The 13839-nt window shown below is 49.6% G+C and overlaps 1 protein-coding gene across 1 annotated transcript in view; it reads left to right on the top strand.

Annotated features, from left to right (window-relative positions):
* CFDP1 (craniofacial development protein 1) overlaps positions 1 to 13839 on the top strand; it is a 50873-nt gene that overhangs the window by 15065 nt on the left and 21969 nt on the right. The window contains exon 5 of the mRNA NM_001001189.2: positions 2739 to 2843. Coding sequence (NP_001001189.2) covers positions 2739 to 2843 — 105 coding nt within the window. The remainder of the gene's footprint in view (positions 1 to 2738; positions 2844 to 13839) is intronic.

The following is a 13839-nucleotide window of genomic DNA, read 5'->3' as shown; positions in this document are numbered from 1 at the left end:
ACATTCCTGACACATTCCTCTGTCCCCAGCTGGGCAGTCCTGCTGGAACAGGTTGCCCACAGCTTTGCAGCTCCATTGCTATGATGAACAATTTCAAAAACACACTCTGGGCAGCTGCTGACAGGCCAGAGTGGGGGGAAAATGCAAACAGAGTATTTTGTTCTGCGCCCAGCCATTGCTGCTGGTACCCTGAGGTGGTGGAGGAGGCAAGTATCAAAGCACAAGGCATCCCTTCTGCTCCAGGTAGCAGAGTGATTTCTTTGCCACTGTTGTCACTGTGCCAGAGCCCTCCTGTGCATGATGCTGAGAGGATTCAGCAGGTATAGGTGTACAAGCTTCTCCTCTCCAAACCTTGTTTGTTTTTGTGGTTTTTTTTGATTGGCTACTTCACTACCTGGCACTACAGTGTGCCAGGCTGCAGGCTGGCAAACCTGTGGAGATGTTTCTCATACTCAGCTTTGTGCTCTGCCTCAGCCACTAGGAGGGAAATCGGTCAGCTTTGGGTTGGAGCAGCAGGAGGCATCGTGATATTAAGACCAGGGGCCCTATGCTCAGAATCCTGCTGTGCTGCAGGCTTTACAGAGCTGCTTTCCATCATGCAGACCTCAATTTAATTGCTGTTTAATTGCAGATTTCTCTTGGGTTTGTGGAAGTTGAACATGCAGCCCTCTAAGGAGCTAGGCTGTCACCTTCTAGTGCAAAATGGGACATGGTGTATTTTGTTAAGGTCATCTGCTTTTCCCAGCCAGCACTATTCAAGGCCCAGAAGCTCAAAGGTTGGATATTAGGAACAATTTATTCGCTGAAAGAGCAGTGATGCAGTGGCACAGCTGCTCAGGGAGTGGGGGAGTCACTGTCCCTTGGGGACACCCAGAGCTGTGGGGATGTGTCACTGAAGAACGTGGGCAGTGGGCATGGTGGGGGTGGGCTGGGGTTGGTCTAGATGATCTTTTCCAACCTTAATGATTCTGTGACCCTTGATGATTGAAGGCCTCATGCCCTGGTGCTGCCCGATGTTCCTCATGGTGTCTTGAGGAGCAGCCAGGCTGGCCCGTGGTGATTGTCATGTACAAATAGGCTGTGGGATTGTACTCATCTTGGCCTTGGAGGGGTGCTCTGGGGAATTCCAGCTAATTGCTGCCTGGAGACACAGTTGATTCTGCTGAAGGAAATTCACATACATAGGGTAACCTTTGGAGCGTGATCACTGCGTGGTGCAACTACTATTAGAGGGCTGTGAGTGGGTGGTGTGTTTGGGATGTCTGAGGTTGCCATGATGCTGTAGCAAGGCTTTTCTTTCTTCCTGAACTGCTTTCTCCACCCACTCCTTTCCAGCCTGATCAGCAAATGCTTCCGAGTACTCACAACTTAGGATTTGCCTCTATTCACACGACTACTACCTGTTTGAAAGGGGGGGCAGATGGGGTTAACATGTTTTGCACTGGCAGCACAGGGCTGAGCAGGAGGTGTTTAGCACAAGAATTGATTATTTCTGAATTTGCCTTTTCCACTGTATTTGCTAGAAGGACAGTTTCCCTTCCATGCCAGACACTGATTCATTGTCAGCAGTGCATGCGTGCGCAGTGGTTCTGTATGAGGGGGATTTGAGGGCACTGGTGCCTCCAGGCTTAACAAATAACTGCACTGTGCTTCCCTCACTGCCAGGCTTTGGAGCGGCAGTCCAGCTGGCTCTGCGTGTGCATGGGTTTCTCCAGGTCCGGCAGGAATCCTGCAGCCAGCCCTACGAGGGAGGCACCAAAGGCTGCTCATGTGCTGCTGTCCCAGCTGCAAGCTGGTGCCTGGCTCGCTCTGCAGGAGCTGTTGGCTTACAGGGTTAGGAAGCAAGCAGCATTCAGCCTGAGTTTTAACAGGGCAGATCCTGCGACCAAGGAGACTTTCATCAAAGGACTGGTCAAGCTGCAAGTCAGGCTGCCTCGTTTGGGTCTGTGCTCTCTGCAGATAGAGCCCCAGGGCCCAGGAAAAGCTTACGGATTTCCTTTTGAAGGGAGCAAAATTGTTAGATGGGCAACCTCATTAAGAGCTGCTGAAAGCATGAAAAGCATGTTGCTGGAGGCAGGTCGTTGCAAATGAGGGGATAAAGTGGATGGGGTTTCTAGCAATTAATTATTGAGTGGTTTTCCAGAGATTCTTTCTTGTATTTGTAATTCATTCACTACAGTAGATGCTGTATTGATTTATAACTTTTTTGACGTTCGATATATCATGCCCTCGGGGCCCAAACAAAAATTAACTGGAAAATGAGAGTGCATCTCAGCCACCCTGCCTCACTGGAGCTGTGTGCCCCACACCAGGCTCCCTGCTCGGCCTGGGCTGCAGACGTGGCCAGGCCCGTGCAGTGTGTAGCACTGCAGCTGCCCAGCAGCCGAGGACATCGGGAGCCCAATTAGGCTGGAGTGCCCCTTGGTGACCCGAGCAGTGCCCTGTGGCTTTGAGTGACCTGTTTGAATGAATAAGCATTCCTGTTCATTTGGAAAAAATCCCCCTCCTCCCCCAGCTCTAATTAGCTACTCCTTTCCTTTTTTCTTCTGTGAATACAGAGAGTAATTGCAGTGAAATCAAAGATGCAAGTTCTTTGGTGCGCAGCTGATAGAGGTGGTCTTTGTGCAGTGGTGAGCCCAGCAGACCAGCTCTTGTACCTGCTTTCTGTGTTTCACTGCTGGATCTTTGGGTTTTTTTTGTCTTCTTACCCTCTGGTTTGTCTCTTTTCTCTCCAACAGAGTGACTAAAGAAGTGGACTCAAGCTCAAAAGAAGCGAAATCTTTTCTGAAGCAGCAAGAGAAATGGCAGTCATCAGCTCCAGGTTCCCTCCCAACTGTCTCTGGGTGAGTCTGTGATTTCTCTGCCCTGCATGGACTGTTGTCAAGAGAGAGATGATGCTCATGTTGATGTAGCAGGCTTTACCCTGTGATATATAAGCTGGTGGGTGTGTTTTCTGCAAGATTTTTGGTGGGAGCAAAACCAGGCTGGGAATGTGTGATATTCTGTGGGGACGGAAGTGGGGGGAGCAAGCTGTAGTCCCAGTGACTCACCGCACAGGAGAACACTTGAATTTCTCAATCCTCATAAATCATTCATCCTGGTAAGGAAATATTGTTTTGGTCATCCTGAGTGACGTGATGAAACTGGAGGTAACTCAGGAACATGCCTGAAACTGCCCACAGTTCCTTTGGAAGGTGCTTCCCTCACCCATAAGAACCCATGATGGGCTGGGCTATGACTTATAAACTTTAGGGGAGCAATTTTATGAGACATGTTTCAGCCTCTCTGATGTTCTCTAATACCATTTCAGTGCAGATTTGACACTTCTTGTTCAAGCTCTAGCACATAATTCAGAGGTTATCATAATGCTGTCAAAGACATGAGGGGGTTGGGTCCCCTGGGCAACTGACGTAACTGCAGTTCTCAATGAGCTTGGGAGATCACTCATTTCTGGGGAACACAGGAGATGCTTCTCTTTCAACAGTGAATTTTACTGTTAGTCATTTGCATTTATATTTGGAAGGCATTAGCTGGGTACAACTTGGTCACGCAGAAACAGGACCTGTCAAGTAAATACATTCTCCTTCCCATCTGCTGTGGAGCAATTCTCCAGCATGAGTTAAGGCTGCCTTTTCCTGGGATAGGATGGGATTCAGTGGCTGCAGCTGGGTTGTCACACGTGTTTCCAGCTAAGTGCTGCATAGCTTGTGGTTGGATCAGGGTAGTGAGAGCACAGTATGCAGCATGTGTGATTTAACAGCTGCTGTTCCCTGAGATGAATGAACAAGTAAATGAGCATAGTTGCTGTTGTTCATGCCACACAACAGTTTGTCCCTGCAGGGCTCACCAGTTTTAACGTCAGTGTTTTGTAGCGAGTTTTGTGCTGGAAAACCTTTGGGTTGGGTTGGTACTCTTGCTTCATCTCGGCTGACCACAGAGGTGGTTCAGGTGGCAGCTAATTGTCCTGCAGGCTGCTGGCCCTCCTGTCTCTTCCAGCCCATCTCTCACCCCCAGCAAAATCCCTACTGCTCTGAGTACAGGCTGGCTCTGCAGTTCACTAGGAGAGTGTTATGAGGCTTAATTAGGTCATCATTCAGCTTGCCAGCATGTGATGTTGCAGTGACTGTTGCTTGCTCCAAATGTGAGGTGTTGTGGCTTATCCAGGGCTTGTGCATCTTGCCTTCCTTCAGTGCAGCAACTGTGCTGTCCCTTTCACAGCTTGCTGCAGAGTTCCCTGCATGTTGTGCGGAGACACGGCTTTGCTATTTTGCTCAGTTTGAGGAACTAACCAGCACTCTTGTTATTATCCAAGCCCTGAGTTCTGAGCTCTGGAGCAAAGAATCACAAGAGCTCTGGTGACATGCTGGTGCGTTGCTGGGGGGGAAAGATGGAGCCTAGTGTGGCCTGATGGCTCTTTGCTGGTGCCCTTTGGCTACTTTGGCTAAGTTTTGTGTGCGTTTCTCACTTGCACGTTGAAATAGGCATCTAGTTGGGGTCAGTATTGCTAGAAGGCACTGAAATGCACGTAATTTGGGATCCTAGATGTGCCTCTGGACACCCATTGTTCAGTGAGCCTCTGGGAGCTTTATATCTGCTATAATTGAATAACAAAAGTAAATAAGTCTGTGTGCCAGGTGTATGAGCAGCTTGGAGTGGCCTTTCCATTTGGCTTTTCTTTCTTTACCTTGCAAGCAGCCTGCATTATTTCTGGATGCAGCCAGCCTACCCTGTATTTATTTAATTTCCTTTCTCTAAACAGATAGAAGTAATCCAGGAAAGCAGCAGTCACAAAACCAAACATCCGGTCCTGCATCTCTGCACTGCAAACCCCTGCAGCTTACTGGTCCAGGGGAAGGGATGTTTGGGGCTGAAAGAGCATTTCCTGAATGCGTTTAATGTCCATACCGGATGTGCTATAAAAAGCTGGAGTTGTGCTTGTAAGGGACACGGGGGTGGTTGGAGGGGAGTAAGTTAAACACTTGGCTGTAATTAAAGCCAGGAGTACAAAACAGCCCACCCGGTTCTCTCAGCAGGCTGTGCTAGGAAGGTCAGCAGCCCTCAGTTCCCAGGGCTGTGGTGGTTTCTCAGCCTCTTGATGATTCTTCATGATTCCCATCGTGTCCTCCCATGGCACCCAGCTCCTGGGACGTCATATGCACAGCTGGCAGTGGTACATCAGCAGCTGGTATCGCTTTGGTAGGGTGTCCTGGGGCTACTGCTTTGTTCCAGTGGTGTTTCTGTAGTACTGTTAGGTTGCATAAGCCTGCTAGTGATACTGTCGGAGGTGTATGCTAGAAGTCATGAGGGTTGCCCTCTGGATGTCTTGTCCTTGGAGACGCCCAAAGTCTGGCCGGACGGGGCTCTGAGCACCTGATGGAGCTGTGGGTGTCCCTGTTCATCGCAGGGGAGTTGGACCAGATGGCCTTTAAGGGTCCCTTCCAAAGTGAATGGTTCTGTTCTGTGATATAGAGGCTCATGTCCCTCTGTGCAGTCCTTGCCACTTGTCAGAGCACGGTGGTATCGCACAGAGTGCAGCAGTTATGAAAATGTGCAAGATGAAAGAAAAAATGTAGCTGGTGGATTTTATTTGAGATCCCCCTCAAGGCAGCTATTTCTACACAGCCTGAACAGGAGCCATGGCAAAAAAAGGGAGGTTTCACACTTGCTTTGTTCTTGTGTTCGCTTATTAACCAAAACCATTTGTAATTAAACGTGGACGTGCTCACTCAGCCCAGCTGTTGCTTTTCTGTTTGATCCTGCCTGAAATTACAGCGGTGGCTGCGTGACCTCCCAGGCCTTTCCTTGCCTTGCAGGCTGGCAGAAATGCAGGGTGAAATCCACCTTTGAAGTGAGCAGGGTTGGTAGGCACGGTGCACACTGATCCCAGGCTGAGGTTGGTCTGTGAGGGTTTGGACCTTAGTGCAGGACCTGGCAGGAGGAAGAGCTGCAGGAGAGCTCAGCCTCAGAGACAAACGCCTGCTGTGAGCGCAGAGAGCATGATCCACTCCAGCCTGTTTACCATGGGTGCTTCTCTCTGCTAGTCTGCAATAGAGCAACTCATGTAGACTGACCACTAAATGATGTAAATCATTGCTCTGCAGTGTGCTACTGGTGGACTGGAGGGGTTTCAGCAGAAAGACATCTGTGCGTGGCTTCTCTTCCACCTTCAGCGTGCAGAGGAGAAATGGTGGCAGTTGAGGTGGGAGGATATGGAGGGCAAGCTCTTTATGCTGTCCTTGGAGGACCTTGAGCGTGTGTTCAGCATCCTGACTTGCTAATGCCATTTAGAAGCTGAACTTCCCCCTGAGCCTAGTTGCTTCCAGTGGTTTTCTTTGTATGCAAAGCTCTTCTTGCAAAAGGTGCTCTTTCTGCACGGCCTGGCTGGAGCTAATTGGATCCCTTTGCTTTTATGACTAACACACGTTCCTTGGCATTGTGAGTGGGTGCTGATGAGACGGACACCTCGGGTCTGTGAGCCTCGGATGATCCTGAGCCGTGCAGCAGCACTCACATGCCTCCAGGGAGCAGCTTCATTTCACAGCAGCCCCTCAGGCCTTTTCTTTTTTCAGACAGCAGGAATTTACATTCTATTTCCAGCTCAGTACCAACTGCATGCGGTTATTCAGCTAAAACGTGTGCGTTTAGCATGTATGGGCAGAATGAAGATGCAAATAAAGCAAATAGTCAAGACCGTCTGCATAGCTGGAGGTGGGATTTTTTTAATAGTCACGTAAGCAATTGAATATCTGTGTGCTTGCTAGGTATTTCAAGAGCTGTCAGCTTTCTCCTGTACTTCCCTGACTGTGCTCCAGAGAGTGCTGTTCCCCTGGATGGAGAAGTCCCAGCCACTTGCACCAGGGCCAAAGGGCTGATGTGAGCGTGCAGGGCATATTGCTGTGTGCACAGGAAGAGGAACCAGCCCTGGGCAATATTCATGTGCCCTACAGCTAGTTTTACTTATTTCCTATTCATACACTTTGGTTGTGAGACATGAAATGTGACAGTAGCTGCTCCACTGAGTAATTCCTCTCCAGGTCTTAAATTTTTTGTTGCTTTTATTTTTGTTTTCATTGTTCCTCGTTAGCGTCTGTTTGCTGCTTTGTGCTTACCCACCCTTTGAGTCAATGCGGTGACAAGGCTGGGTGCCTTTTTTTGGAACACCTTGGTTTGTTTGTGAAGTGGGCTGAGGTGAATTACCCCACTGGGATTGGCAGGGAAAGGGAAATATGTCATTTGGAGCGAGACGGCTGGGTCGGTCCAGGACAGGGTCGGTACAGGAGAGAAGGGTCTTCAGCCGTCACAAGAAGATGCTGATTGCTGCTCACTTGTATGCAACACATGCCAAACCCCCTTACCCTCTGGGATCTCACGTGGGAAGTGTTGTGCCTCATGTCCCAGCCTGGAAGCAATGTGTGCACTGCACGTCCTTCTTTTGAAATAGTTTCCCAGGAGCCATCCGTTCTTGTTCTCAGGCACAATGACTCAATGCCTTCACCCCAGCCTCTGTTTTACAGTAGCAATGAATGAGATCTCTCGCTCCACTCATGCTGTCCTGCAGCCCTGCTAGCACGTGTGCAGCTGCCTTTGCCTGGGGCAAGGGCATTGTGTTGGAAACGTCCAGCGGTGCCTGCACGGCTCTGTGCCATGCTTCAGCCCTGTCTTGATGTGGCTAAGCTGAATCCTGGGCTGGACTAACTGGGATCAGCTGTTTCTTTTTCTAGTCTTGCTGGAGGTTCAGCAGAATGGAATCTCAGCTATTTGAGGACTTATACTCTCTAAAGCATCTGTCTTATAAAATACAAACAACCCCCCACCAGCCCAGGGCCTTTGATAATTCCCCAATGAAAGTTGCAGGGCAGTTTTCCCCTAGGGCACTGCAGGTTTTATGAGGCTTATTTTCATTTGCTTTCATCTTTTAGATCACGAGCATTTCTCCTTCTCTCTCTCTGAAAATGATTGAGGAAATTAACTTCTAATGGGAACTGAAGCCAGCTGTATTTGTATTCCAGACCCCTAGCAAGGTGGCAGAGAGAAACCCCTGCATCTTCCTGTGTTAGCTGGAAGGAGAGGTGAGAGAGGAAGCCTTGTTTTAGGGTTACAGCCTGGAACTGCAAAGAGCTCCAGTTCCCAGCTGTGCCATGGCTTGAGGGTGTCTGTTGAGAAGATTGTTTCCACTCCTGCCTTATTTTGTTTTTACAGTGCCTCCCTGCATATTAACTGAGCTGTGCTGTGTCCCTTGAGCATCTCCCCCATACCAGATGCTTGTGTTACATTGCCTTGCTTTCCCACACTTGCCTTCCTCATTTTTTTCTCACGTCAAGAAAAAAAATCAGCTGGATCATTCTCCGTAAATATGAACCAGCACAGTGAGGCCAGAGTGACAGCCTTGGTGATGCTCCCTGCTTTCATTGCAATTGCCCCAGGCTTCTCACGTACTGGTGGCTTCATTCTTGGAAAATCAGCATAGCAATATTTTCCAGCATGCTTGTTTGCCAAATCTTTGATCTGCTTGCTAGGCTGTCAGCCTTGCACAGGAAGACTGGGCTTAGAAATCAGGCAAGCCCAGGCTGGCTATTGAGAAGTGAAATCAAGCAATTAGGGTTAAATGGGAAAGTTACTGACTAAAATGCTGGCTTTCTCCTTTCTTTTCTTAAAGGGGTTGTTGGCATGAAGCTGAGCTCTTGAGGGCAGTGATAACCTCCCCCACTGGCATCACTCTGCAACTGCTCTTTTGTTTGCAGAGAAGACCCGGAGCAAGTGTGTGCCCCGGCCCTGGGGCTGTTCTCTACCCGGTTCTTTCTGTGAGGGTGCTCAGCAAGGCTGGGTTCTGCCTCACCTCTTGCTGCCCTGGTGTGGAGGTGAGGAACCCTCAGTTCTTTCCCTCCCGTTTCTTTTTCCCATCCAGAACCCAGAGCCTCGAGGATCTGCCCTGCAGATTGAGCAGAAAGGGCACCTTGAATGAGCTCCAGAATGTCTTGAGCTCTCCAGAGTGCACTAATCCGCTCTGCCAAGCCATGCAGTGTTTCATTTCCCCATGCTCAGGTTCAAAGCCTTCTTGATGTGTTGGGCCACTGCCCTCGACATCACGCTCTTCAGAGCTAGCAGGGCTCTGGGGACTGCCCTGTTCCAAAGGACCCTCTGCCTGGGCAGATAACAGCACTTCTGGCAGTGGCACCGCAGCCATCGCTCTGCAGTGCACATGGAAGTGTGCATGGTGCACTGGTACCCTCTGTGGCAGGGAGCTGGATTATTTAACATTTCTGTTGGCAACTGCTCTATTTTCTAGGAATCCCAGAGAAAGACACCTTTGTGCCCTCTTTTCTCAGTGTTGTCATTGCATCTACTGCTGGTTATCAGCAAAGGTAGATAAAGGACTGTCTGACCTGCTCTCGTGCAGCAGCTCTGATATCCTTCTGGGATCTGCTCTCCAGTGCCGTTGCTGTCAGCCTCCAGGCAGCCAGGGGACAATGCAGACGTCTGTTCATGGCTGAGCTGATGGTGCTGAGAACAATGATGGTATTTCTTGAAGTAACAAGTCCTGGGCATGTGCAGCGTTGGACTGCAGCACTGTTTTTTTTCATTAAGCAGCAGGAAGCAGCAGGCCAGGTTGGAGTACCCACGAGTGCAAACCTAGAGGTAAATTGCGCCTTTCTGATAGCTGCAAAGCACAGAAAAGGGAGCGAAGGCTGTCCTTGAGGTGCTCTCCTGTTATACTTGTGACCTGTAGTGTACACATGTCTGTGTGGGTGCAAATGCTCATTCAGCAGCACAGAGGGGGTTAAAGCAAAACGCACACGGGCTGGCTGACTGCAGCTCCTGGCTTTCATAATGCAAAGCTGGTGGGAACCCAGCCCAGTGCTCCTCTCCCCCTGCCCCTTCCCCTGCTGGAGGCATGCTGACCTTCCTGGCTCCCGGGGAGCTGCCTGCCAGTGCACAGCAAGGCCTTTGCAGAAAGCAGTGGCGTAAGCACATGAAAGATGAGATTATTAGACTTTCCTGGGAGAGCACTGAAAGAGTAGTTTTCTGGTGTGCTCATGTTGTTTCCTTCCAGGATGGCTGGTACGTAGCATGCCTCTCTCCTCATCTGGGACCTGTAGATTTCTCCTTGCAGGAAGCCTGGAAATGCAGCTGGTGTATGCAGTATCTCCAACCCTCTGGAGATGGATACGTGGGGATGTCCTTTGCTTTGCCATGCCCTCTGCGTGATGCACAGCAAGTTGCTTAGGCTAGAGCCCAAAAAGGTATTTAGACTCTTAATCCTGTTCTTTGCTTAGATCTCAGAAAGGTTCAGGCACTTTGGTGTGGATCTACCCCTTGGACCTGTGCTATCTGAAGTGAAGCGTTGGAGGTACAGCCGTGTGACAGGGGCGTGCCAATTCCCAGAGGAGGAAACTTGTTTGTGCGGCACCTGGCACACTGCTCCATGCTGCCAAGGCCCCTGCAGTGCTGATCCTGCTGCCAGAGCCTTCATCCTGCCCTGTAACCACACTTTGCAGTAGAGAAGTGTGAGACAGACAGTGCAGCCCAGGGCCTCTGGTGCAGCGTTTACTTTAAGCACGGCACCATCATGACATTTTTCCTAATGTGTAAAATCCCTTCTCCCTCCCTGCTGTTAGCAATAACCCTCTGGAAAGCTGGAAGGGCTCTCTGCTTCTTTTCCTGCTCGCATGCGTGTACTGGAGTGCCTCGCCAGCAGTGCTGGGCTCTTTGCGTTGGGGGAAGGTTTTTTCCTACTTTCTCAACTCAAAGAAGAGTGTGTAGCATTTGTTTTGGAAACAAAACCACTACTTGGGGATTACATGGCCTCTGCAAACAGATCAGTACAAAATAGGTCGTGTGCTTTGGGGTGACTCCGGAGCTTGTATGAAATAGCTGTCTCCTTCCTTGCTTTATGGTTTCATGTCCAATGTATTTAACAAGCATTATTTTTTTTTCTTTTTTTTTAAACACCCAAACCTTTGAAGTATGTGGCACAAACAGGATACTTAGCACCTTTCCACTGGTCAGTGCTTTCGTTGCAGGGCAGCCAAATGAGTAGGGGTTTTCCACCTAGCTTTTCTCCAAAGCCTTCAGGAGGAAAAGTGATGGTAGATATTAACAAGAGGTTGTTTGTCATAGCTGTTGAGGGATGCTGACTCTCCTCAACTTTCTTTATTACAGATTTCTCTTGGGGAAAAAAAAAGTTTCCTGTCTCCTTCCTGTAGCAGCAGGCGAGCCGGGTGGGAAGCAGATAGCACTGCAGTCACAAGGAGCACTTTCCTGGCCTTGCACAGTGTCCCGGGGCAGTGGGGCCTTTGGAGAGCTTTGATACCTCCTTGCTCCATGGGCTGCAGTGCTGGCATTGTGCTGGGCTTGCCGCCATGTCCTTGGCTGCTAAAGTCATCTTCAGTGAGGGTCAGGTCTGACACTTGTAAACGTGCACGAGTGTTGTCCTTGGCCATGGGATTTCTGGCCGTGCTGTTCCTTTAGGAGGCACTGAGATCGTATTGGCAGGACTCAGAATGTGAATCCGTATCAGCTCTGCCCTGGGTTGTGATAAACCTGGAGTGTGGCATCCTGGGGCTGGAAACCCAGGCAAAAGTTGGCACGTTACCTCCACACGTGCATCTCAATGCCAGAGCTGCTGCTTTGTCTGCCGTGCGCTAAGCTGCAGGGGGGGCAGCTGGACAGCAGCCACACAACTAGGGAGCCTCTGCTTTCTGTATCAAACTTCTAACAAAAGAATCCCAGGACGGCCCTGGGAACTCCCAAGTAATGCTCTGGGTAGGATTCTCAAAGCAAACTGTGTGGTTGTATTGAGTTGCTGTGCCTTTCCTCCCAGTTCCGTGCTGCCTGTGATGTCTTGGAGTGCTGATGGCTGATGGATAAACCCTAGGCTGTGCCAGCTGGGACTGCCATGGGGTACAGCCACCCGACAAACCCAAGTGGACGTGAAGGTTTGAAAGTGCCCGTGCAATTAGTGCATCATTTTCTTGGGCAATTTGAGCCAAAACGGTGGGTTGTTGGTGTATGCTGATGGTTAGTCAAATAGGCAAAAATCCTTGGGACTGAGCGCCCCATTTGTGGGGGACACCCTCTGGAGGTGCCTTTGCGTAGTGTCGCTGAGGTTTGGTTAATATGTGCAGCTTGGATGTTAAAGGCAGAAGTGAGGGCACCTGCAGGCTGCTGTGCCCAGCACCTCTGGCAGATCAGATTCCCCAGATAAGAGCCTGATCTAGAGCTTCCTATTTGGACAAACCCAACATGGCAGCCTGCAGAGCTCCTTTAGCCAAGTGCTAAGAATTCTTCTAGGGGTGAAGGCCAGAGGTGCTCCTGAGTTCTGCATGGCACGTTTCTGCCTGGTCACCTCTGTGCCAAACCAGTGAGCTTCGCTCTGGGAGAGGGCTTTGACCAGTCTGGAAGTGGAGACATCAAGAAATAAAGAACCCTTCTCTTTCTTGGAGATGAACTAACTGATTATTGAGCAAATTGTTTGAACCAGATAAGAATACACCAGGACTTACCCAGAAGCCAGCAAATTGCTTCTGCTCTGCTCTCATGGGCATGTCACCTGGACATGGTTGTGTTTGGAGCTGTTTAATCAGCAGCATGCTGCTGTCTTTCTTGCTCTCCAGCACTCTCCAGGTCTGCCTGTCTCTGAGGATGCATGATGGCTGATTTGTGATGCTTCCCATCTTGATCAAGGGCAAACTCCAGAGACACATAGCTGTGAGTGATCGATCTTTCTTCCTCATACGTGGAGATAGATAAATGTCAGGGTGGATGTCTACCACCTGGCTGGTGCATCAGCCTATCCATTTCTATGTGTGTACCTTGAGCCTGGATTACATACATATGTTTTTTTTTTTACTGTTGGTGATAAAGCCGAAAGCACAGCTTGTGTTGGAAGGAAAGGGGCCTGTTGATGTTAAATATCGATATCAGTATAGCAGGGCTGTGGCTGTGAGTGTGGGAAGCCTCAAAGCATTAGCTCAGAGATTGTGCTGAATGCCATGGGGATCCCAGCACTGTGTGAAGTAAAAGAAAGGGCTTTGTGAAGTGCTAACACACTTCAGATGCAGGAATAACGGACGAGGTCCTCTTGGGTGTGCAGGCTGTGGACTTGCAGGGCTGAGAATGGGAATGGGAAGATACAGAAAGGAATGAGTCTTGGGAAGAGGCCCTGGCAGAGAGTTTTTTATTTACTTTGATTTGTGATGTAACTGAAAAGAAAGCAGCTGCCCAGAAATCCAGGCGCCTATGGATTAATTGCTGTAGAGGAAAAGGTGAAGACCCCATTCCTTGGAAATGCTTGGGCATAGTGAGTTGGATGTGGTAGGTTGTCGTAATGGCCAACACCTCTCCTTGGAGATGGCTGCTTAGTTTGCTTTGTCAGCTGATCAAGTCCAAGAGGCATCCAGAAGGCATGATAAGGGCTGGAAATTTCAAAGTAGCTTTCGGCATTATTCTCATCTCTCAATTATTTTAGGACTCGGAGCCACAGGCAGAGTTAATCTTGGGGTTTGTTGCCCCTTCTCCGACACAGGATCCATGATGTGGCTTGTGCATACCTGCTGCTTTTTGGAGGGCTTATGAGTAAAGGCATGACTTTGTGCAGACTGAGTGTGCCACTTCCAAATCCTTGCTGGTTCCAAGCCTTGCTGTGCTGGGTCCAACACACTCTCCTGCAACCGGGTTTGCTGAGCAGCATCTGCTGGGACACACAGGTTCTGGGGTTCAAAGCACATATTTTGAAGCCCCGCTTGAAGATGTAGAGCTGGCAGTAGGATGTTTTCTGTGTCTCAGTGCTACCTCAGTAAGTCACGTCGAGAGGTTCCCCCTACAAGCGTGCCCTTGGGA

This window comes from Gallus gallus, chromosome 11, assembly GCF_016699485.2.
Source record: "Gallus gallus isolate bGalGal1 chromosome 11, bGalGal1.mat.broiler.GRCg7b, whole genome shotgun sequence".
NCBI classification, from domain to species: Eukaryota; Metazoa; Chordata; class Aves; order Galliformes; family Phasianidae; genus Gallus; species Gallus gallus.
This window is presented reverse-complemented; position numbering and strand designations above follow the sequence as displayed.